The 25,307-nt window shown below is 43.2% G+C and overlaps 4 protein-coding genes across 8 annotated transcripts; 2 read left to right on the plus strand and 2 right to left on the minus strand.

Annotated features, from left to right (window-relative positions):
* Window positions 1-211: 211 nt before the first annotated feature.
* On the plus strand, window positions 212-3,779 carry LOC128310062 (nucleolar MIF4G domain-containing protein 1 homolog). The gene is made up of 3 exons (XM_053046598.1): window positions 212-344; window positions 408-2,588; window positions 2,669-3,779. Exons 1-3 carry the CDS (start codon window positions 334-336, stop codon window positions 3,627-3,629), a joined length of 3,153 nt encoding a protein of 1,050 aa, XP_052902558.1. The 5' UTR covers window positions 212-333; the 3' UTR covers window positions 3,630-3,779.
* Window positions 3,780-12,480: 8,701 nt separating this feature from the next.
* On the minus strand, window positions 12,481-17,902 carry LOC128299579 (eukaryotic translation initiation factor 5A). 3 transcript variants are annotated; one of them, XM_053035583.1, is made up of 5 exons: window positions 17,771-17,902; window positions 13,577-13,746; window positions 13,234-13,502; window positions 12,961-13,159; window positions 12,481-12,849 (listed from the first exon to the last, which is right to left on the minus strand). In XM_053035583.1, exons 3-5 carry the CDS (start codon window positions 13,440-13,442, stop codon window positions 12,775-12,777), a joined length of 483 nt encoding a protein of 160 aa, XP_052891543.1. In that variant the 5' UTR covers window positions 13,443-13,502; window positions 13,577-13,746; window positions 17,771-17,902; the 3' UTR covers window positions 12,481-12,774. The 3 variants fall into 3 exon arrangements, with proteins under 3 accessions (XP_052891543.1, XP_052891542.1, XP_052891544.1); XM_053035582.1 differs by having other exon boundaries at window positions 13,234-13,505; XM_053035584.1 differs by lacking the exon at window positions 17,771-17,902 and adding an exon at window positions 17,733-17,756 and having other exon boundaries at window positions 13,234-13,505.
* Window positions 17,903-18,421: 519 nt separating this feature from the next.
* On the plus strand, window positions 18,422-19,919 carry LOC128309783 (NF-kappa-B inhibitor-interacting Ras-like protein). Of its 3 annotated transcripts, XM_053046254.1 has the most exons (4): window positions 18,422-18,649; window positions 18,749-18,985; window positions 19,053-19,093; window positions 19,217-19,919. In XM_053046254.1, exons 1-4 carry the CDS (start codon window positions 18,536-18,538, stop codon window positions 19,428-19,430), a joined length of 606 nt encoding a protein of 201 aa, XP_052902214.1. In that variant the 5' UTR covers window positions 18,422-18,535; the 3' UTR covers window positions 19,431-19,919. The 3 variants fall into 3 exon arrangements, with proteins under 3 accessions (XP_052902214.1, XP_052902212.1, XP_052902213.1); XM_053046252.1 differs by having other exon boundaries at window positions 18,746-18,985; window positions 19,053-19,919; XM_053046253.1 differs by having other exon boundaries at window positions 19,053-19,919.
* Window positions 19,920-19,935: 16 nt separating this feature from the next.
* Window positions 19,936-24,727, minus strand: LOC128309782 (uncharacterized). Its single transcript, XM_053046251.1, has 5 exons — window positions 24,598-24,727; window positions 21,477-21,880; window positions 20,594-21,125; window positions 20,402-20,518; window positions 19,936-20,207 (listed from the first exon to the last, which is right to left on the minus strand). The coding sequence occupies exons 2-5, from the start codon at window positions 21,834-21,836 to the stop codon at window positions 20,122-20,124; spliced, it is 1,095 nt and encodes a 364-aa protein (XP_052902211.1). The 5' UTR covers window positions 21,837-21,880; window positions 24,598-24,727; the 3' UTR covers window positions 19,936-20,121.
* Between the last annotated feature and the right edge of the window lie 580 nt (window positions 24,728-25,307).

Here is a 25,307-nt window from a genome sequence, read left to right on the forward strand (position 1 = left end):
TAGCCAAGGTGGCTAACAGCAAAATGATGCATATTATTCGAGTAAAAACTGTATTTCTTGTGATGTAAAACGTTTTAAAATGAAGTTAATCAATATAATGGCCGTTTTTTATTGAAATATTAGTGGTCAATTTGTGAAACCAGTCTTTTTTCTTGCATTTCATCGTGAAACCAGCTATACTGTATACATCTTGACATTGCACACGTGCTGAGAACCGTCAGCAGCCGGCACACGTTGTTTACATTGCAAATCTGTGTTATCTATTCGTATTCCTCCCGGCAAAATCAAATGTTAAATGTGCATTTATCGGTAGTCTTGAAGAATTAGAACAGGATGAAAGTACGGTAGGTAGTAAGTAGCCATTCCCTTACACGGTTTCTAACTGTCTTCCCTCCTACACATTCTAGTCGTCCTCCTAAAAACGTTCGCCAAGGCAAAGCGGGGCGCAATGGCAGTAAAAGCAAAGTGGTTCCCCAGATTAAAACGCGCAAAGATTTGCGCAAGGAAAAGCGGCAGCAGAAAAAACTCAATCGGTTCAACTATCACAACCGAAGTCGTAAAGAACGGCAACAAAATGCTGCTGATAATCGTTCCGAAACGGACAAAAAGCGCGATAAATATGGAAAAGATAATTCCGAAGACGAATCGGAGGATTTTGAGGATGAAGAGATTCCGTCCGACTTTAGCGATGAGGAAGAGGAAACAAAACCTTCGACACAAAAGCCACCAGCAAAAACGAAGAATTCTCTCACCAGCCAGCTGGATGTGGAACGGGAGAAAGAAATGAAAGAGTTGCGCCGGTATGAGGATGGCCTCAAATCGAACCGCATCAAACAGCTCGAGGCGGCAAACGAGGATGATGATCGGATAATACAAAAGTATGAAAAGCTGTTGAAGATTAACCGGCGCAAAAATAAGGAAGGCGTACCGAAGAGCTTCAACGATGGGCTAGATTATGCTCTGGAACTTTGCACCGACGATAGCATACGAAAAATGTACGAGGCAGCTAAGGAAGCGGCCGAACTGGAAGAAAACTCTACCGATGAATTCGTCGAGGATCTCAAGCAAGCGGTTGGAGTGGATATGGCTGAAGAATCGAAGAGCGATGCAAAGTCATCTCGTACCATCAAGAAAAGGAAGAAAATGTCCCCAAAGGACAAGAACCGTGTTGAAAAGTTGAAGAAAATTGAGGAGAAATACTTTGGTTTGGACGAGATGGATGATCTGGGTGAGTACGATTCGGAGATGGAAATAGAGCTGGACGATAATGCCGATGATGATTACTCGGAGAATGATGAACTGTATGAGTCGGAGGAGGAAAACGTTGGAGGAGGAAAGAATGCAAAGCGAGTAAAGTTTGCTTCTAATGAACGGGTAGAAAAGAAAGGCAAAAAGAGAAGCAACTCCGAAAGTGATTCTGATGATGAGTATGATGATTTTGACGATGAAGATGATGATGAAGAAAGTGCGGAAGAGTCATTTGAAGATGAGGAACCTGCTAGCAGCAGCAGGCCAGTTGGAAAAAAGGAAAAGAGCAAAAGCAGCAAACAGAGTAAAAAGGAGGAAGAGAATGACGAATGTCCGGGACGATTTGTTTTGTTGAAAGCCAACAAGGATAAACAATCAAAAAATGGAGAAGAATCTAGAGGAAAGGACACCAAAAAAGCTTCCAAACACAACCCCACCTCTGAGTCAGAAGAGGAACAAGATTTCGATGGAGACGAAGATGAATTTGATGAAGACGAAGACGAGTTTGATGAAGAAAACGATGGGTTGGACGATCTGTTCGAGGACGGATCGGATTCAGATGAGCTTCCCGAAGGCGACAAGAAAACCCCATCCAATGATGACGGAACCTGGGAGGATATTTATGGACGCAAACGAGACAAGGCGGGTAACGTTATTAAGGAGGAAAGCACCAGCGGTACCGGTGGAAAATACGTACCACCTCACATTCGAGCCAAACTTGAAGCGGAACTAATAGCGAAAGGAAAGGCGGCCGATCCGAAGCAACAAGAAAAGCTGCAACGGCTTAAACGCCAACTGAAAGGTCAAATTAATCGTTTGGCTGAATCGAACGTACACCGTATCTCGATCACGCTCGATGGTCTGTATATGCAAAACTCCCGCTACGACATGAACAGTACGCTGACGGCAGTGATACTGGAAGCAACCGTCGTACCGACGCTAACACCCGAACGGATGGTGCTCGAGCATATGCTGCTGGTGGCCATACTGCACGCGAACGTGGGCAGCGAGGTGGGTTCACATTTTCTCGAGACGATCGTGGAGCGGTTCCTGGAGTTGCTAAAACAGATCGGCACGATCGCCAACGAAGCCAAGCAGCTGGACAACTGTGTGCAGATCATGTGCCACCTGTACACGTTCGATATCGTGAAATGTAAGATGGTGCATGAGTTGATGCAGAAATTGATTGGCTGTTTTAACGAGAAAGCGGTCGAATGTATTTTGCTGGTGCTGCGATCGGTCGGCTTCATGCTGCGCAAGGATGATCCGTTGGCGTTGAAAGATCTCATCATTGCGATACAGAAAAAGGCCGCTAATGCAACGGACGAACTAAAGAACGAGTAAGTCAAAGAGAGTTTTTGGGATCACCTGGTCATTTCACACTTACCTTGGCTTATTTGACCTTTTTTTTTCTTCTCAGCACTCGCGTAAAGTATATGTTGGAAACTCTGCTGGCCGTGAAAAATAACAACATGAACAAAATACCCCAGTACGATCCGACGCTGGTGGAACATTTTCGAAAGTTGCTAAAAGGCATGATCACGAGCGGGAAGTACGTTTCGACGCTAAACATCGGAATAGAGGACATCGTCAACATACCGGAGCGTGGCAAATGGTGGCTGGTTGGTTCTGCCTGGCTTGGCAATAAGGAGAATCCTTCCGCTGTTGGTACAAACGGAACAGCACCCGTATCGGAGGGACAGTACAGTGCACAGCTGCTGGAACTTGCACGCCAGCAACGAATGAATACGGACGATCGGCGAAACGTGTTCTGCATTGTGATGAGTGCGGAAGATTATCTCGATGCGTTCGAGAAGCTTATCCGGCTGGCGATCAAAGATCTGCGCATAGTCGTGTCCGTCATCATCCACTGCAGCCTGGCCGAGAAGGAGTACAACCCGTACTACGGTGTGCTGTCGCAGAAGTTTTGTGACTTCGACCGACGCTACCAGCTGGCCATCCAGTACGCACTGTGGGATCGGTTGAAGGAGATTCATGCACTGCAGCAGCAGCAAGTGCGCAACCTGGCCCGGTTCATCACGCACCTGATTGCGGAGGGTGGGCTGGCACTGTCCTGCCTGAAGGTGATTGAGTTTGCCGAGATCGATAAGGTTAATTTGCGGCTTATGCGACAGCTCATGCTTGGGCTGTTGCTGCAGGAGGACGAGAACAAGTGTTTGCAGGTGTTTAGTCGCATTTCGGCAAGCAACAAGCTGAAATCGTTCAAGGATGGCATAAGGCTGTTTATGCACCACTTTTTGGCGCGCGGGAGCATATCCCACGGTCAACTGCCTGATGAGCAAGTACAGTTACTGCAGCAACGCATCAAGCAGGCCGATGAGTTACTATCGACGGATACTAAGATCGAGTACGACGTTTAGATGCGGTAATGTTGTGTTGTGTAAAATAAATGCTGGATCATCTTCATTAAGTCAATGCAGATCTTGGCTGGATACGCTGATGACATAGGCAGATCTCCTATGTAGCAGAATTTCAGAGAAGTATTGATCATCTGGGAAAAGGCTCAAGTTGGACATCAAAGATATATAACAACGATGGTGACATCGCCAGTGGTCTTACTAATAAATCCAAACCAACACAGGGGTAATGTACAGATATTTGGGTGATCGAACTTATGAAGTTGTCCAAAATTTTAATCATCTTTAGTTAAAGGGCAGCATCGATAACTGAACGGTAATTCTGCAATTTTTAGAAACTGCTTCACTCACTACTTCTATGGCTTACGTTCGTACAACCAATAAGATCCGATAAAGTATGGTGAGCTGGTCATGTCATTAGAAAGACACCGTACAATCCTAACCAGCAAAGTCTTTTTTGGTCGTCTGCATGGACAGGAAGACGTTCAACGTCCAAACTGAGATGGAGCGATGGCGTTGATGCAACCACCAGAAGGGATGGGATACAGTGGAGGATCAATCCCCTTTGGAGGCCCAGGGCGGAATTATAAATGGGGACTCTAATTTAAAAAACGATGAATTGGGCGGCATTGAGACCCTTGAAATGAGGCAAAGCTAAAGGTGCAGTAAGAAGGGGCTCCTGAACTCCCTTTGAATCATCCCACGGGTAGTTCGAGGTCAAATTTCGCCCGGGGCCTCTTGTGGCATCCTTCGGGGCCCCCTCTAGCATAAGGAGAGGGGGCCTATGTATACACCTTTTACTACTACACACATTTTTTTGGGGCCTTCAACAAGGCGAGGCCCAAGGTGACCACCTACTCCGTCTACCGTTTGATCCGCCGTTGATCCCTTTTCTCAACTCAGCCACGAATCCGAAGATCAAAATATTAAATAAACTTTTAATAAACACACAAAAACACTGTCCACAAAATACTTCATATAAACACGTGCGTACGTAAAAGCGTTTAGAAGAAAAGCGTCGCCACCAGCAGATGCCGATCGCGCCTCATAATTGTATGCGGTTATGTACCGAGTATATATTTTGCATGAATATACCGACGAGCTGAGCTGTGCCGGTGCCCGAAGGACGTGGACACCGCTCAGCATACGACGATACGGATAAAGAGCAGTACAATAGATGTTAATATCACATATCATATATATCAGCTGATTGACTCGCGGTATGGTTTGCCTCCCACATTCCCACATGGTTATTCTTCTTCTCGATGACAATCTTTTTTGGGGGTACAACAGAGAGCAAAATGGAAAGAATTAATCACCGTAAGTGTTTAGTGTCCAGCTTATAAGAGCTAGAAGAGTGCATGGTCATCTCAGTCGTCATTGCATATTATTTGTAAGCGCTTGTCCTTTCGTCGAAGTCTCTCCGCGCATGCGATCGGACACGCCAAAAGCGACCGTTTTTGTGATTTCTGACACCAAGAGAGCATCCACGAAAGGAGATAACATCAGTTTGATCCGCTCAAGGATCCGCCATGTTTGTACATAACATATTGATATTGCATACTCACATTATCAGTCACTGTGACGCTATTGATCAATTAAAGATCTTCTATGATTGGCTATTAGTTACACATACTATCAAACAAGGGAGAGCGATCGGTAGAGTAAATAGCTCAGGTACTATGGGGAGAATCCTCCGTCTCGTTTCATCCATCCAGTTCTTACAGTGCGTCTCATAACTGCACAGCACTTCAGTTTTTTAATCATTAAGAGTAGGAAACATGGAGTGCCACTATTTCCGAAGACATTATTTAGTGTTTTTTTTCGGTTATTTCGCAATAATTATATCTCTTTTCGTCATGGAATGTCCGAGGGTTTTAAAGGATTCCATTCATAAATATATTCCATAAATACTCCACTTTGTTATTTCCATAAAAATAAACTTGTGTACAGTTATGGTACGCGCTGTGCTGTTTGGACGAACAGAGAGAGATGAAAGATCAGTTGACGGATCAAGCGCTATGATCGGTAGAGGGAAAGGTACAGCTAGATGAAATGCCACCGTCTGGTACGGAAATTTGTGCTACCTCTTCGTTGATCATGCTCTCTTGGTGTCAGAAACCAAAATTTCCATCGTTTCTGAAGCGATTTCGACGGACGGATCGGCGCAAAATACGAAAGAGATGCGGGATCCGTTTTGCCTTTTCCCCCTTCACTCTAATGCGTTTGATAGGAATGCGGAAGGAATGTTCTTTTATAAACCTTAATTCTCACATTGCGGCCACCAAAGAAATTGAATTTTTGGGTATATATAACTATGAACTATATAACTATAAACTATGAGTTTATATAACTATGAAAGTAAATAAACGTAAACATGGTTAGTTGCTGCATGCTATTCAGTGCCAGTGCCAATCTTCTTATCCAAATTGCTGAGCACATTTGGATTAGGTAACATTACCAACCGGTTTGCTGCGCGTACGACGTGTTTACCGGATGCTGTGCGCAGCATCACTACGCGAACTGTTCCGTCATTGCCAGGATGAACCGAAATAATACGCCCACATTGCCCACAAGGAAGGATGCATGTCGTCTTCTTTGACGATCACCAGTTGGTTTACTGTTAGAGATACTGATCGACCATTGCAGTGCTTGCCTCGCGCTTGCAATTGCTGTAAGCTATGCTGTTTAAACTATCGGCTTTATCAATACCGCTGTTGCAGATGACAAAACACTCCAATGCGTTTGAATGGTATCACAAGTAACAAAACAGGCCGATTCCGGGGCATTTTGTCCCAACTTCAAATTTCGCCAGGGGCCTCTTGTGGTACCCTTCGGGGCCCCCTCTAGCATAAGGAGAGGGAGCCTATGTATACAACTACTACACACATTTTTTGGGGCCCCCAACACGGCGAGGCCCTAGGCGACCGCCTACTTCGCCTACCGTTTGATCCGCCGCTGATGGGATATGAGATTGGTTGAGGGTCCATGAGGGCCATGACCGTGAGTTGGAAGTAGTCCTGTGTTTATAGAGCACCGCGAAGTAGATCTAGCAGCTAACCAGAAGAAAGTAAAGTGTGCGTTTATAACGTTCGGCTGTTGGTCGTTTTGAGAGCGATTGGTTTTATTTTTCCTTTGTATCGTTTCTTCCGTTTGTTTCTGCTCTTTTGTTATCTCATTAGTATGCTCCAGGGGGGGTTTTACATTCATGGGTTGTCGGTTTCATGGGCCGCCTATCCTTTTTCCAAGTTTTGCTCATAGGTGTGTACTTTTCCCCATTCAACACTCGTTACTGCTTCCCGTTCATTCTAAACTGTGGTTTGGCTGGCTCGAGAGTGTTTCGCTTATAGGCGTCTTCTCCCGTTTTCTTGTTTATAGTATTTTTCTATAACATTTTGCTTTTTCGTTCCCTAATTTCCGTACCCTGCGCGCATTGAGCTGGTATAGGATTAATGCTTTAAGCTTCATAACCTCCCCTGCCAATCCGCGTTCTTTGCCTTCCACCACAAATTATCAATTATCAACTGCTCACCTCAGTGTTTGATCCAATTTTTTTCATGTAGTTTTGTATTTGTCTCTCCCAATATTATGTTTGCGATTCTTTTTTTCTTGGAGTCTTGTATTTTTTTATCCTTTTTTTGTTTGTTTGTTTGCTCCACTATTTTGCTTCCAATTAGTTTTTGGCTAGTTTTTTTTTGGTTTTTGGATATTCTTACATCTTTTACAAATTTTATTTGCTCCTGTATGTTCTACCATTTCCACTTGTATTTTTTTGGGGGGAGAGGGGCGGGTGACAAATATGGGCTTTCTTAATATTAGTTGTGTTTTTGTGTGTGTGTGTTTTTTTCTTTCGCGTTGTATTCTGTATTGTTAGCATTTATAATTGTTTGTTTGTTTTTGCTTCTTCTCTTATCCATTTTCTGTTACAATTATTGTTTCGTTTAGTTTCTTTTTGTTTGTGTTTGTGTCAGTGTCAGTGAAATTGCCAATTGTTTGCATGAGCTGTATGTTGTTTGTTTTTATTTCCTTTGAAATGCATTAACGAGTCTTAAAACAAACCTGTGTGCTGATGTTAAAGATGTAGGATAAATGATAATTGTAACAATAAAATAATTCTGCTCTCTAGTTTTACTAACAGGTGGGCTGATAATTGTTTGGCCTAACACATTTATCGCGCTAGAAGATTTTTATCCATATCATATTTCGTTTGTACCAACCTTCAAAGGAATTCTGTCCAAATTTGACAGCACTCGGGCCACAACCTAATGAGCTAGAGCATTTTGTGTGACGCAACTTTTGTGTTTTGAGTAATCATGGAAAAGAAGGAATTTCGCGTGATGATAAAATATTGCTTTTTGAAGGGGAAACATATAGTTAAAGCCAAAAATTGGTTTGATGAAGAGTCTTTGGACACTGCTCTACCAAAATCAACCATCAGATATTGGTATGCTAAATTTAAAAGTGGTAAAATGAGCACTTAAGATGGTGAACACAGTGGACGCCCAAAAGAGGTGGTTACTGACGAAAACATTAAAAAAAATCACAAAATTATTAAGAACACCCATAATGTGAAGCTGATCGAGAAAGCTGACACCCTAAAGATGTCTAAGGAACGTGTTGGACATATCGTTCACGAGTATTTGGATATGCAATAGCTCTGTGCAAAATGGCTGCCGCGCGAGCTCACATTTGACCAAAAACAACAACAAGTTGATGATTCGGAGCAGAGTTTGGAGCTGTTTAAGCGAAATAAATCCGAGTTTTTGTGTCAGTATGTTACTGTGGATGAGTGTTGGCTTCTCCACTTCATTCCAAAGTCCAATAGACAGTCATTCGAGTGGACTGGACGCGATGAATTTGCTCCAAAGCGGGGGAAAACGCAACAATCAGCTGGCAAGGTTATGGCGTCAGTTTTTTGGGATTTGCGAGAAATAATCTTAATAATCTATCTTGAGAAAAAAAAAACCATTAACAGCGACTATTACATCAAATTTTTGGAGCGATTGAAGGACGAAATCGCCAAAAAACGGCCGCATTTGAAGAAAAAAAAGTTTTGTTTCGTCAAGACAACGCACCGTGCAACAAATCAGTGAAAACAATGGCAAAAATTAATGAATTAGGCCACGAAATGCTTCGCCACCCACCGTTTTTGGTAGATCTGGCTCTCAGTGACTAATTCCTATTCTTAGATCCCAAAAAGATGTCCTCTGAGCAGAAATTTTCGTCGGATGAAGAGATGATCGTCGAAATAAAGGCCTTTTTTGAGGCAGTGGACAAATACTACTACAAAAAGGGTATCGAAAAATTTAAAGACCGCTATAATTGGTGTATCGCCCTTGAAGGGACGTATGTTGAATACAAAAAAATAATTTGGCCAAAAAAAAGTGTTTTACTGTCATAGGCCAAACAATTATCAGCCCGCCTGTTATTTCGTTTATGAATGGTGTATGTTATCAAATAACAAAAAGAAAAGTATGAACAGAGAATGAAAATTGCTCTCTAAACGGAAATTTCTTACACTGCTACTATTTGTTTCATTCTATTCGTTTTTTTATACCATATACATATATATTTTAGCATTTTATGTTCACTTTCCTATAGTCTTGTCGCGGCACACGATCATCTCTGTCTGGGGTTTTTGTTTTTGCATTCTGTTTCCCATATCGGCTCTTGTGTGGTGGCATTATATCGGCTCTTTCTTCAGCGTCAGCCTAATTTTTAATTTCTCACCCTATCTATCGATCCGAGCGCAGAGATTATAGCTTTGCTTTAGTGCACTGAATTTTCTACCCCCGCAAAACGATCATCCATCACTCCACCGTATGCTCACAATTTACGCTTACCATTCATTCATTGTTTTAGTTTTGTTTTCCTAGTCACCACGATCAGCATTTCCTCTTACTTTCATCATTTGTTTTGTTGCTGTTTTGTTTGTTCATTTGTTATACTTTATCCTATTAATGTTGTGTTTTGTTTTGTTTTTATACTGCTTTACGTTTAATAGTAATCTTTGATTCATGTGTTTTCCTTTGCGCCCCCGTTGCACCTCTGGGCAATGGGTTTTTAAATCTTTAATGCGAGCGCGCTTGTGTGAGATCAAAACCGATTGAGTAAGTAACTTAGTTTGCTGCAAACCGAAGAAAACCACCCATTTGCAACAGAGATAGTATAGCAATATAAAATTGCGATAGAGTTGATAGTGTTTATCGAAATCGAACGGGCGATCGGGGTCGTTTGGTGCGATTTTAAACGTAAAAATTTTTTTGATGCATACACATTTATCCATTCATTCCAAACATCACACTAAGTTTCGACCGTTGTGTTGTGGGTTTGTTTGTTGTTAGTTATCGTCTCACTGCACTTAAAGCCATGAAAGTGTTCTAATTTTCCAACGTGAGTTCCTTTTCTTCCATTTTCCAATATCGCTTGTGTGTGCGGCTTTTGCTTTCGTAATACTCCCATGCACTTATCTATGCACCCGCTTGCGGGTTTGTTTCATCTCCTCCGTGGAATTCGTTCAACAAAGCTACGAAAAGAAGGAGAACATTACTAGAAGAAAGTGGTGGATTCAATCGTTTATTTTTGTGTTCCATTTTAGAACATTTTCTTACCGAGACGAATAAGTGGGGGGGGGGGGGGGGGTCGGGTGCATCGGGCATGTAATTCATTGCATAGATCTTGCGCGCTGCTGCTCGTTCTGAAAGTTCTGACCATTTTTTTTAATCATTTACTTACTGATCTGTTTTTTTTCCTTCTTTTGTTCCTAACAACCGTTTTCCATTCCTTTAATCTAATGGCGGAAAAACACATTTTCCCCGTTTTTCCCCAAACGAACCAATTTTCATCTATTTTTGATGATCTCCACATACATACACAAGCCCACACTCGCACACGTACTACACGCACACACGATACACATACATTTTACACACACACACACACTATTACGAATTGGAAAAAATTCCATTGCTTCACCGTTATTATTCCGCTGTGTGATTTGGGGGGGTTATTTTCCTTTTTTTTAATTTTTCTTTTATTTCATTAATTTCTTGGTTCTTTCTTGCGCTTCTGGTTGTTTTTGTTTTGTTTTTCACCATAATTCCTGCACATAATTATTATTCGCGTAACAAACAAGAGCATCGCTGTGTAACATTCAAATTATTTTGTAATGCGCGCGCGTGCATATCTGTGAATATCTTTGCATTTCTCTTTCGCCTCTTCGTGTGTTGACATGAGGAGGGGTGCTTTTTTGTCATACGATCGTTCCGATTTTGTTTCTATTGTTTCGTATTGGTGTCTTTCTATGTTTCCTTGCGCAAAAAAAAAACGTTGGTTCTTCGAACACTTTCTTTTTTCATTTTTTTGCTATAGTTAGTTTTTAGTGTAAGATTAATTTCTTCCAATTGTTAAGTGATCGTTAGCTTCGATGATACTTAGTAGTTTGCATAAAGCACGCTTAGCACACATCAAGCGCGTCACCGTCGAACACTTTTTCGACTCGATGCCTTTCAGCCCTGCAGGGGGCACGACAAAATCGGCACAAAGTGCATCGGACGCCTTTGCTTTATTAGCGCGACGTGATGGTGGTGATCATGGTGAAAATAAAAAAAGTTTACCTATAAATGATTGTTTGTAGCACATAGAGCGATTCTTTGCTAACGCAAAAAATAGAAAAAATTGATTGTTTAGCGAAAGGAAAACAAGTGTTTTGTATTAACACAAATAGAAATGAAACAAAAGAAGAAAAAATACGCAATCCCTCTCCTACTATCTTTGTCTCAAACGAAAACAAAAAGGCTTTCCATACCATAATTAGTCGTAATTACATCTTCAAGTACCATCCCTTAATTATTCGCAATCTTTCGACCCTTCATTAGATTCACTCCACTATATAACTATCTCTACTCCAAAGAGGCCCTGTTGTTTTGATACGATTCGCACCGAAGCTCCAACGGTATTGACCCTGTACGAATACCTGGGAAGCAGTGTATGTGTGTGCGCGTGCGAGATGATGCACAGGAGCGCTTTTCGTTGCCTCGAAAGCAGTTCATGTAACGTAGACCATGTCCCGCACGTACGTAGTATAAGCCGCGGCCCGTTAACGTATCGATCTCGTGTGTAATTGCACATTTCGGGTGTACCAGCACTGTGCCCAGAGAGATCGGGATTACAAAAGACTTAATCGTGTGTTCTCCCAATGGCTGTACGGATTTAAGTTCTTTCTAACTATACACCATTCTTCTCGTTTCTCGTGGCGCGTGCCCTTCACTTCTGCGGGGAACAAAGGAGGAAGCGAATGGAACGAATGGATATAGTCTGCTTTCCTGTCGTATCAAATACACGCTCTCTTTCTGTGATCTAGTTGAAGTTAATAAACAAAAAAAATGCATTAATGGTATCGATTATCGCTGCGCACCAACAAAATATTACTGAAGCAATCTCGAAATCAAGGAACAGTAAAGAGGATCGGGTTTTGCAGAGTAACGTTCCACCTTTCCTTCAACTGTTCCTCTTCCTGCTTCTTCGAGCTGCACATACCTACACGAATCTCCGAAGATCCTTCCGATAATTCTTACTTTCTCGTCATGTGATTTGTTTGCGCTTAAAGAAATAATGCTTCTTTTTTTCTCTCTCTCTCTCACTTTCGTTTTTGAATGGTTTTCTTCCCCATTTGTGTACAGATTGATGTTATATTTTTTCAACGGTGCAGCACGGTGTGTTGTTGTGCCATCATGCAATATCTTTTCTTACTGTTACCGCATTGTTTCATGTTTCACAATTTCTGTGCCGCCTTTTTTCTCTTCCTTTTTTCTCGCTTGTTGTGTTATATTTTTTTTGTTTTTATTATTAAACCTCAGAAGATGGTATGCTAATATGATTTTGTTTGTTTGTTTGTTTTTTTTTTATTCTAGCTGCAGTTGGTGGCGAATTTTGATGTTCTTGCTGGGTGCAAGAGGAGTAGTAGTAGTTTCTGTAGTACTGCTGGTAGTAGTATGTGCTGTAAAATGCTTCTTCTGTTGCTGCTGTTGCTACTGCTACCGCCAATTATTACTGTTTTGTCACTGTGGCGGCTGCTGATGTTGCTGATTATATCCTTTTGCTGTGTTTCTCCTCTCTTGCGTCGATAGTTTTGATAGGCAACGAAGTATTAGTTTTTATCACCTGAGGTGTTGTTTTTAATGGCAATCACAGTCTCTTCGCCACATGATTTCAAGACGGTGCACTAGAAAGGAAAATGTTAAAATATGTTTAATGTTTTGTTTTCCATTCCTAGATCCATTTATAATTTCTTGCTGCAAGGCACTCGCGCAGCAGCACTCGACGGAATACGTACAACAATCTCTTTGCCGGAATCAAACTCCGCACGCAGCTGGGTACCCAATTCACCTTCCGGAATCTTCAGATCTTCACGCAGGTCACCGTTGTCGCTCATTAGCACAAGGAAGCCATCGTCAATATCTGTCAGCTGATAGTCCTCGCGCTTGACATTTGGGACGTCCATGTTATGTGTTGACGGACAAATATCCTCGTATCTGACGGGGGTGAGAGAAATTCATCGAATTAGACTTTATATAATATTTGGAGAGACGCAATAAATATTCCATACTTCTTGCCCGTGAAGATGTCAATTCCAACCATATGGACTTTAGCGTGACCGTGCTTGCCGGTCTTGGATGTTGACATTTCAACGATCTTGCAGGGTCGTCCCTTCAACATTACGTGACCATTTTTACGCAGCGCGGAACACTGCATCGGGAACGTCTGGGATGCGCCGGAATCGGCGGTTTCGAAGTGAGTGTCCTCCATTTCAGTCATTTTGATTTGGGGTAGGGTGGTTTCCGAGGTGCGTTACGAAAAGCAAGCGGATGTAGTGGTCTGCTGCAAAGCAAAAACAAAATGTTATCAAACACGTTGTTCCGGTTTGGTTGGGGGTTTTTGATATTACGTACCACGAACAGGGCTGTAGTATTCCCAGAGTGTGTTCCGAAAGCGACTGCTTTGTATTCACACGACAGTAGGCAAACGATCCTCTTGGCGGTCCTCCAGATGCTGGATATACAAACAATGCAGTTGTATATGCACGGGTTATCTGATGGATCTGTAAAAGATCTTGCTTACGCTGTGTTTTTATTAAGGGATGATAGAATATAGAGAAACGATTAATAAAAAGTACTGTCCAAGCATCGAGCGCAAGCGTCCGGCCCGGAAAGACGGGTTTACCACCGACAGGATTGTTGCACGATTGAAAAACGATTCGGTTTGTCGGGAAAACTGTGGATTTGTGGTTTTCTAAGTGACAGTGTGTGGCGGATACCAAAACGAGCAGCGTTATCACAGACTAACCGACAAGCTAGTACTGTTCGCGTTGACAATAGACACTACACTAGTTGCCGACCAGCCGGAACCCTCCATATTTTTCTCAATAAGCTTGTGCCGCGGAACATATGCGGTCGGAGAGTTCCATCATCATATGAAATCAATAATGCGTTGCAAATTTAAGATCGTTCATACTGTACTGCCTCTGCCCTGCCCTTACCTTTCCACGCTACACGATTACAGAGCAGTTTGGCAGTGCGCGAGTCAAGGACACACACAATACACATCTCCGTCGATGTTTCTTCTCCTTGCACAAAATTCTTGCAAATTTGCCCTGAATGCACTCAGGGGTAAAGCGACGCTTTTGACGCGTGATTTGCACGCGGTAGCACACCGTTTGTATGAAGCGTCCGGGGCACTCCCGAAATCAAGAGTGCGCGCACGAGAGCAATTATGGTGCGATAAACTGTGCAGATTAACATGTGTATGACTTTATTGCATCATGCGAAAAAGATACTTCCGTGATGCTATTGTTTGCAAACAATATTTCATCATCATCATTTTGATTCTATTTTTGTTCGAAACAAAAAATACGATTCGTCCAAATAAATTCTAACATTTTCATTTATAGCATAAGTAAAAAATATATATTTTTACTTGAATTAAAATTTGCAATTCCATTAAGGTACCTCCACAACTACCAAATAAAGACCACATGGCATCTATGCTATAGGTTATAACCTACGCTCTCTGGCGTAACGACCTGCTAGGTCATACCTGAATTTTCTGACCTACAAGACTTATTATCACGTAGCTGGAAAGACAGTCCGGATAAGATTTCATACAGATCGTGTCTTGAGATAAACACAACCAATTCCGCAATACCTACATAAACAAGTATTATAACTTTTCCTTCCTTATACGGTGCTTCGTGATTTTGATCTGCTACAGGAGTCCTCTAAATCGCTTCTCGTCTACCAAAAGCCAGCCATTCTGACGGATGCATCTACACCACCACTACATCTCAATTTTTATCCCTATGACACCTTCTCTCTGTCCATGTGGATGACCTAATAGGACTCTGGACTCTGAATTGTCTGGTGTCATTCTAAGGACATACCCAGCGTTTCGATTACCAGCTGTCAAATTCACAGGATCACATCATTAGTACATGTTGTACTGTTGACGTGTGTATACTCCACATGCGAGATGACACGTTTTCGTTTTTGTTACAACTCCCTTGACTACTTGGATCCGATGCCGTAACGGCACCACTACCATCATGCCCTTGCTCTTATCAGTGGCAGATGGAAACGTATTGAACACGGTGCTGTTTTGCTGATTACTTATCGGCTTCTTGTGCAAGACGTCAGAAACAAAAAAAACCAAACTGTTTGCTATGGTTTGGTATCGTTTCCGCCAAGGGTTTTAAAGTTCTCCCCAGCTGGAAGAGATCTTATTGTGGCAAGGGATACATCACTCAATTGCTTCATGTGAGACCTATTTAGCGCCCTTGCATTCGAATGCATCCTATGTTTGGTCGCTGGGCAAATATCGAAGGGCGGCCGGCTTTCCGTGGCAATTCATCAGCCTACTCGAAACAAAAAATTCTTTAAAGAATGCTTGCTTGTCAGCGCCAAGAACACAGTAGGCGACTAGTTGAGGTACCTTCCGTCACAGCACACGTTGCTCGTGCTGGGACCTTCACACCGCGACCGGGTGGGTAGAGAACGATATTGCCTTTATAGCAGATATCGAAGACGGGAACCTTCGTTGAACATAACCTAAAAATAGAGCCGTGTCACCCGTGTTCAAATGAGGTAAAGTTGTACAATAGAACCATAGGCAATGCGGATTCTTCCCTGATCGATGACGAAAACACACTTTTGCTTCAGTTGTCAATGAAAGTAACGAAGGACACCACGCTTCTTTTCAATGGCAGAACAACCGCTTTCGGTGTTAATTATACACTGTGTGAACGATTTTTGAAGATTAATTTTTCCAGGAATGTGTGTGTGTGCGTGTGTAAATTCTGACAAATTAAAACAAAATAAATTGGCAAAAACTGGAGCATATCTTAAGCGTGCATTTGTTCTGGAGCCGTGCCGGCGCTAAGCCGAAAGGATGACAAGTGAAAAAAAGAGCCAAGTCAAAATGCGGATTCCTCATTCCCCCTCTTCCGATGACGGTTTGCCGGGACGCCCTTCCTACTGTACAGGTAGCAAGAAAAGGAAAGCGAAAGGCGCTCCCTTACACGGGCGAGAACGGTACGGTACGATCGGAGCAGAAAAGCGAGAAAGAGACGGAACGTCGGGGTGGGTTGAATCAATGAAAGGTATGCTCCCTTCCATGCAATTCGTCGCGTGGCTGTCCAAAAATATGCACCACTTTTTCGCAATCTATCGCGCGCGTTTGTTGCCCGTGGATTCATAAACTGGATTCAAAAAGGTCCAGATGAAAAGCTTTTCTCCACAAAGAAGGTATAAAACATTGGCACACTTTTCCTCGTCTTGCAGTCGCGCCAACCGCTGGTTAGCTCCGCTCTGCTTTCGTCATTTCGCACACAATCACATACAAATTCAACTTCACCTTCACCCACCGCCCTTCTGACCAACACCGGTGACCAACACTTCCTATTGCTATGCTGCGGCATTCCGGCCGGCTCCACGCTTCATGACATGCAACACAGAAGCAGCAGTGGGTAGCCACGTCAACTGTTGACACTTGGGGCCTTCCTATTGCTTCGAACTGAACAACGAAACGCACACGGGGGTATTGTTGGAACCCCAGGAAGCTGCGAAGCCTTACCCTGCAGAATCGTACAAAAGTTCAATTAACACAGGAAACGTGTGTCTTCAGCATCACACTCCTTCCACGCAATTTCACCTGGGCAGTTGCTTCCAGAAACACTGGTGGGGAGAACACGACGCGTAAGGTTAAGGGAAAGTATGCTTACATGTGTGCGTGAGTGCGGTCACACTTAGCCACAAGGTTTCTTTTTGCAGAACACCGGACGCGGTTTTACAGTTCTGGTTTGTCGAATATTATCGATTCTTTCTACATCCCAACAATACCCCAGTAGGAGTTTATCATGGCTTACAGCGATTCGAGCATTCCTTCTGTGGCTGCGAAGTGTTTTTCATCGCCTACTGAAGATAATAACGCGTTCTTACACCAATTCTGCATTTGCGAATAATGCAAGCTGCGTAACGCCTTGAGAGTATGCGTTGTCAAGAGCAAAAATATTTTTCATCTCGGTGTTACCGCGGAACAGAGGACAAGATGCAACCGAGGTAGTCCATTCCGTGTTGAATTTCGGTTAGATTCTCCAGGCAACGAACTGCGCTTCAAGAAGAAGGCCATTTACTGACGTCTTCCACCAGAGAGAGAGACGATACGGCTACCGCACCCACAGCAGAGGCAAAGAGGATTGCCGCCCGAGGCCCATGTGTCAGCTCCTTTCGTTTGGCAGTAAATCCGCAATAAAACTTGTTCCCCATTGGCAAATCACTGCTATTCTTCCAATGGGGGTTTCCTTTTCAGCTGGACATCATCATTGCACCGTGCTTTTTCCAACTTCAACCACCCCGGATGAGAGTTGCGGCCGCCGCTGTTGCGCCAGCCATCAGCACCATCATCACCACCGCCACCACCAATCCGCATCCTTAACACTTAATTTTTGCCAAACGGATAGCGCCAACCATCCAACATTCACCAGAACCGTATTCCACACCGCAAACCGAATCGTTTCGTGCTGCCGGTGACCCGTCTCCAGCATAATTTACACACTTTTCCGGTACGCACTCCGGCAGAATGTTGCTACTCACATGTGTGATCAAAATGGTCACGGACAAAAGAAGATCGCAACTATGGCGTGCGGAAACACATCGCGATGTGCGAGCGGGACGGCACGACGTATCGACGTTGCCAAGTGACAGCCGCACTCCTGTCGGTGTATGATAAGTGTGCGTTTTGTCCCGGCAACGCAAACATGGCGTTTCCGGTGTCGGTACTTTACGTTGTTGTACAGTGGTCGAGCAAAAGGGACGTTGGTGATTTGTTTGTTCGGCTGTGGTAAATCCAAACCCATCGTTTTCTTTGTGCGTATCTTACCAACTGGTGTAGTATTGGGGCATATGTATGATATGAGATGCATATGGGTTTGTTAAATTGGTAATTTACCTCAACATTTTGTATGTTTTTCACAGAAAACTAATGAGCTTATGATATTAATAAGGAAATAATGGTATAATAAATAAATGATATTAATAAGGAAAAAGGTTTAACATCATTAAGAAAACGTTCAATATTCTTTTTAATTTATATTTGTTTCAAAAGTCTGCGTTTTGTGCAATTGAAAAGCAAACGCGCGTTGACAGCCGCACTTGACACGTTTGACAGCTTGAAGTCATCGCCCCCGTTCAAGCGTAAACAATCCCGTTGTTTGTGCTGAGGATTCACACGGGTCCATCGACTGGACTGGGCACTATGCGAAGGCATAATTAAGCATCCGTTCCGGAAATCCGAAAGTGTCTGCACGGTGGCTCATTTTTCCTTCGCAACATCCCAGTTCCCCAGTTTTTGAAGCAACGATGCTCACGTCAAAAATTTCGAAAATCGGTAAAGTGGTAGTATGTGGCGGCAAGGGTGTTGGAAAAACCGCTATGTTGGAACAACTCATCTATGGCCACGTTACGATCGACTCGGTGCGTATTAGTATTATCGATGTCACGGCTAGCGGTAAATAGGTGCGCGGTGTTTGCTAATTGAAGTCTTCCGATCCGTTACATTTGGGTTACTAGCAGGAGCTGCACAGCACGATCGAGGATACATACGTGGCCAGCGTGGACACTGGGAAAGGAAGCAGAGATATGCTGCGCATTTACGACACTGCTGGGTTGCAGGGAAACGTTCAGCTGCCCCGTCACTATCTGCTCTTTTCGGATGCGTTCATACTGGTGTACGATCCGAGCGACCCAGCCAGCCTGGACATGCTGGCCGGAATTAAAAGTGATATCGATAAGTACAAGGAGAAGAAAGAGGTATGGATTTTGCGGGTTGTTACTTATTCCGTCCTGTAACCATTTTTCTTCTGTTTTTTTTTTTCAGATGATAATTATTGTGATAGCAAACATGCACTCCCGTCAAGCGCGCTTGACAAGTGGAGTACCGATTAACACCCTCTCGACAGGTGGTGGTAGCACACAGCTACACTCGCCAAACGGAAACCACCACCACAGCAATGGCGGCGCACACAGCAGTCCCCAAATCAGCAACAACGATCTAATTGAATCCAATCTCAATCGGGCCAACAATTGGTGCGCACGGGAACGCATCAAGCATTACACGGTCAATGCGATGGAGCGTGCATCGCTGTACGAACCGTTCATACAGCTCGCTATCCGGCTGTATCCGACCCAAACCAAAAGCTCCTTTCCTCAGCTCAGACAGCTCACGCAAAAAACGTCCAAAGTGGACAACAGCTAGTGTGCGGTTGCATTTGTGCGGCCGCCCGTACCAGAGCTTTATTTATATTAGTTGGATAGTGAATACGATATACTTACGCTGCTAATTGGCTGTTGAGCATAGTGAAACCAAAAACATGGAAAATCTATCATGAATGGATCGAGTTCCACGGATCCGTATGCATATCATGCAATTATGTTTCGCATGATCGTATCGTACGGTATCGATCGTACTGCAATATAAGTATTTGTTCATAGCACGGGCTGCTATAATAGTAGATGGTGATAAGTAGATGCGGAAAACGCCCCGTAATTATTTTACGTTAAAGTTAGTGTAATATTTTATTTATGTGTATCATTTCCATCCTTGCTTTTACTGCTCTCCCAAGCAATGGGATAAACGTTTCCTTTCCGTTGCAATTTATTTTATTTTACTCTGTGAGAATCATCTTAAATCGTACTTAAAATATGCAATTTAGCTTTAGTAAGCAAACAATCGAATCGGGTAAATTTACACAAATAAAAGTAAAAACAAAACAACACTGTTTGTTAAGTATGCAACTTGTATCTCCCATTTGAATGCACCGCGACAAAAGTTGCTCAAGTTTTATTATGAAAAGATTAACAGCCCAATTTAGTGCAGACAACCCGATCCCCAGGGATGGAATAAACCGGGATTGAACCCAGAAGCCGGATAGAGTTTTCTGTCAGCTTTACCACTTTAAAAGATACTTAAGCTTTCTTAGTATAATGCGCGTCCCGAACAGTTTGTCCCAGATGTCACTGCTTATACCGTAGCCTGGGGAGGAATTGAAAAAAAACGGGTTGTTACTGAATTTGCAGTTATGCTGAATAATTAAGCTGGATTTATAGTTAATTGCTTAACAGACAACGTGTAAAACATATTTGATATAAATGTAATAGACTGAAGAGAAGGAGCGTTCTCCTTGGTTTTAAGTTAGTTGAGGAGAAAGAAATTAAACCCCACCCTACCTTGATCGTGATGGACAAAGTGATGGGAATAATGGTACCGCTTCATGTGATACAGATGGCCACCGGATGGGCTACCATAGTGAAGATAGTAATGTATCATGTCGTATATGAGATAGCCTGTAAGAAGATAAGTGTTAAAGAAGGTTATTTAATATTCGCTTTCTTTCGTTTCAGCACTGTTCGTCTGCTTACCTATTAAACCACCCGCTAGTGTAAGCCTTGGATATGGGAACGCATAGTATATGGGTTGATAGAAGATGGTCGTCAACAGTATGGCGGGCGGCACCGGGAACACTAACCGGTACGGATCGAACGGTACCTTGTGGTGTTGGCCATGTATCAGAAAGTGGAACGTCTGCAGGAATCGATTGCCCTTTGGATCGAGATGGAACACCCAACGGTGCAGCGAATACTCGAGCAGTGTCCAGGCCACCGCACCGATGACTAGATGCAGGTACAGATCAACCGTAACAAACGATTGGTTCGGATCGTGCCAACCCCGCCCGTTGGCCAAATCTTTCGCCCCGTACTGGACGATAATGTAGCAGATGGCTGGTATCCAGAAGCCGGGCACGATCCACCAGGGTGTTTTGGTCATGTTTTCCACCCAGCCCGGTCCGACCAGACGTAGCTCGCGATCGACGGGTTTGTTTACCCATTCGGCATATTTGTCACCGATTTTGTGTATTTGGAAAAGCATCGGTTTGGTCCAGTCCACCAGATACTGCCGAAAGAGAAAAAAAAGAACATCGGACGTTACAGGGATGTGAGGATTACGACATCACTTGCTCGAATTCGCTATGCAACGGACTCGTTCTTATCAGCACAACGTACTTAGATAAGGATTGCGTGTGAATCGGGTGAACTTGAGGAAGCGGCATGTGAATCATCCAACTGAATCGGCAATGTTAACAATGACTCCTCGTGATGATGATGATATGATAGGTAGGTACAACGAGACGATTGTAACGATTCAACTACCGGCAAACAATTGGCCTACCCCACCCATGCGTTACACTTGGGCCTGGGGCGATAAGAACACTCGTATTACTACAACCCACAAGCCATGACGTACCTCCATACTTTCGTCCGTAAGGTGCGTTACATCGCCATTCGCGTGTAATCCGTTCGTCGTCGGTTTGACACCATTTCTGTACCCATTCGTAACGGTCCCGTTCACCGTTGCTTTGGCACCGTTTAGAGAGTAACCGTTCGGTTTGGTTTGTGGATTGTGGGACGATCGGTTCAGCTGGTACTCCTTCATCAGGTACTTGGCCGCCTGCGAATGTCCCGGGGCACGCTCGAACCGCTCCGCCATGTCCTTGTTGTGCAGACCGGTGAGAGAATTTTTCCCACCGGGATGTTTGTGCGCAAAGTCTGTCAGATCGTACCATTTGTCTTGGTAGCTCACAATCAGTGGTTCCGTTTCACCCATGGTGGAGTGCTTTCAGAAAGCTGCATACAGGGGCACCCGAATGTCTGCATTCAAATAAGAGGGAAGGTTTCAAATTAATCTCCAAACGAAGATATCATTCAGTTGATGTTGAAACTGTGCGAATGATGAATTTCCCCACAGGCTATTAGGCACAGGAAGATTAGACAACAAATCACCGAGACTTGGGCTGGGTCTCTAACTGCGCGAACGTTGCGTTTGTGCCTTTTCTAACACCGTATCGCTCGCCGTATCAGAACCTCCATATCTTTATTGGTGGGAACACACGGAGTGTGTGTGTGTCGATACAAATCCGATTTTTTTTATCGTTATCTCACCGAGTAACACCTCAATGCTGATTATGACAAAATTTTACCAGCCGATCGATGTTTGGAAGGGCGATGGCTTTTTTCACCTGCCATACTGTGGCGGTAAGTTTTGGGTAGGGAAGACGAGGGTTGTAGAATAAAAGGTGAAGGAACAGGGGTTAGTTAAATAAGGGAACCACCGAGTACAACCTGGCTAAAAGATTAGGCTTGTTTACTATCTTGTCACAAACCGGTTATCAATTTTCGGTCTTCGGTCGGAGATATTTGTTGCTATCGGTGTAAAAACTGTGTTACATACAGTTTGTACTGTAGGACATTTCGAAAGGTTAGACGAAGAAGTAGACAAAACTAAAAGACAGTTCAAAATGGTTTGTAAGGGTTAAAAAAGGCTATAATAAGTGGGAGCTAAATAGCTCCGTTAAGTTTTTTGCGATTTTTACTCAAATTTTGTATAGAACCTCTCTTCTTCATTAGAGCTCTCTCAGAGCATGCTTAAGACAGAATACGACACTTATCTATAGAAGTTTTAAAACTACTGTTTTGTCAATTATTCGTAATTTACATTTTAAGCACCACAAAATCAAGCTGTTTTTCCCTTCCGTATCAAAAGGGTTTGCAAAATGATTATTTCTTTATGCTAAAGTGCACCAAGAGAGGGGTGTCACCCATATTTGGGGTGACGGCACGCACGAGGAGTCTCTAGAAATATTACGAGTCACCCACGTGGTACGGTACCGTTTAAAATTAATTACAGGCAGTCCCCGAGATACGCTATTATAGCGGACCGCTATAATCCGGGAAAAATCCGCGTAACTCGAATTTCCGCGTAAGTCGTATCCTGGGGCCATTTTCGTTTATACTTCAAAGTCTTCAAAGAGTCGATTTCCTTCTGGACTTAATTTTTTCACCGAATCAGGCGATTTTAAGAAAGAATACATTAAAATAAGTTAGAAAGAAATGTTTTATGTGACAAAAAAAGGTATTTTCGACCAATTTTCATTCTTTTGTTTAGATTTTGTGCTATAAACTTGCTCAGCTGTCAAATTTCCAATAAACCGCGTATCTCCGAATCCGCGTATAAGAGGAACCGCGTATTTCGGGGACTGCCTGTAGTAGTTGTTTATCATATCATTGTAAAATCCATAACTTATCATGATGAGAGAGAGTAGCGAGTATATTACACACTCGAGATTTGAAAACAGACCGGTTGTGATGGAAGACTTGTGCATTAGCCCTCTCTGCTGTTTCATTGCTTCAAAGACGAAGGATAAAATGGAGTACAAGCTGTACTTACTAACGTTCTTCCTGCTGCACTCAATAAACTTTGATTCAATCGATAAATTCTTCCCTGTTCACCATTTATAACCCTGAACATCATACTAAAAAGTATAATACCATGTTCGGTTTACAGATTGCCTGCCGCGACCGTTAAACAATCTTCCACATTGTTACAGTGATCGAATGCTATTTGTCGCGTGCGTGCTGATTGTGTGATTTTTTTTCTTCCGTTGAGAATTACGATCGGTTGCACTTTCACGGCACATGTAAGTACGGTGTGTGTACATAAATCATAATAGTGGGTCATTGTTTTGCCTGCACACATGGGCTATGGGACCAAGGGTTGGCGCGATGGTAATCGATTCGGTTTGCAGCTATCGATCCTATCAGGTTGGTCGCGAAAAGGGACAACACAAATGATTCACATGCTTCTAATGCAAGTGAGGGAAGGCGGTTAGGGACGAAAGCACACACTTTTATTAGCTCAATTGCACTAATATTTCGCTAAGAAACTAAATTAGCCGATGGATTCCGAAACCGATTGTTAAACAGCAAAACTGTTATGTCACCCGTCGTCGTTGGCATACGTGAGGAATGCGCATTCGTAGATTAGTCCCATGAACTGGTGATTTTCTTATCAAAAAAATTGTGCTATAGATATTTTTTTTTTCCTGCACCGGACGCACTTTGACGAATCACGCTCGGGTGTACTCCAGGGCCCCCCCTTTATGGCCACGATTTGAAGATGCGTAACGTACGGGCGGGCAATCACAAAAATGGCGCAGAAGGTATCGGTAAATAGTACGCAAAGAGGTTCAAGTGCAGTCCACCGTTCCGGGAAGTCGCGCGAAGACGCTTTCGTTTCGAGTGTAACGATCAATAAACGCGACCTCATCTTAGCTTGGTTGGAAAAAGGTAGATGGAGCGATGTTTGTACTGTACTTTTAGCAAAGGGTCTGTAGTAATTGCTGCCATTACATCGATCCACGTCATTGGAACGGCCAACAGATAGAGGTATTTATTTGTTTGATTTTTCGCGTTTTGAGGCTCGATCACGTTAAAAGATTTTGAACACATTTGACACTGCGAAACAAAGCTTTTCACTGTAGGTGCACTGAACGGCGTATTTCATTGCTACGGACCCACACATTAATCACCTGTGGCTGGATGCGATCGATCTCCTGTATGCGATCGCCGGGCACGATTGTTTTACGGTTTTTGAACCAAACGGTCGTAGTACAACGGCGTGTATCAAGGGTGTGTCACGTGCTTGGGTACGGATCTATCACATCACGTGTAATGCGACCACCACGGTCGACGTTCTAATCAGTACTGTTCCGTGGTGCGTCCTGGAACCGTCGGCCGACTGTCAACCCAATCTGTTCGGGACACTCGCGCTCGTACCACTTTACACGGATGGAAATGTAACACCGAAGATTGTCTGTGTGTTTGTGTGTGTGTCAAGTGCTGCTGAGTGCCATTTTTTTATCATCGATTTAATCATTGATATTTGTGGGCCATATAGATAATTCCCGGTAGAGGTAGGCAGCAGGATTGCTAAGTACTCGATTTAACATGATAGTAAATTTCTGGTTCAAAGTGCTACTGGACATATAGAATCCAATCATGTAGTACTCGATACATGATCATAATGTCATGATGTTTTTTTGCAACAGGATATTATTTAATTGTTTGTTTTGAAATTAATTGTAAGAATTAATAATAATACAGCCACTGTAGTCCCGAATGTTGTGCACAGCACTGTAAGCAATTATTTTACCAAAAGCCACAAGTGAATTCTGTGACACATTTTAAAGCGGCAAAGAAACTAGAATAGCGTACCTCTCGTCCGGGAGAATCTCCCGGA

Source organism: Anopheles moucheti, chromosome 2 (genome assembly GCF_943734755.1).
Source record: "Anopheles moucheti chromosome 2, idAnoMoucSN_F20_07, whole genome shotgun sequence".
NCBI lineage: Eukaryota > Metazoa > Arthropoda > Insecta > Diptera > Culicidae > Anopheles > Anopheles moucheti.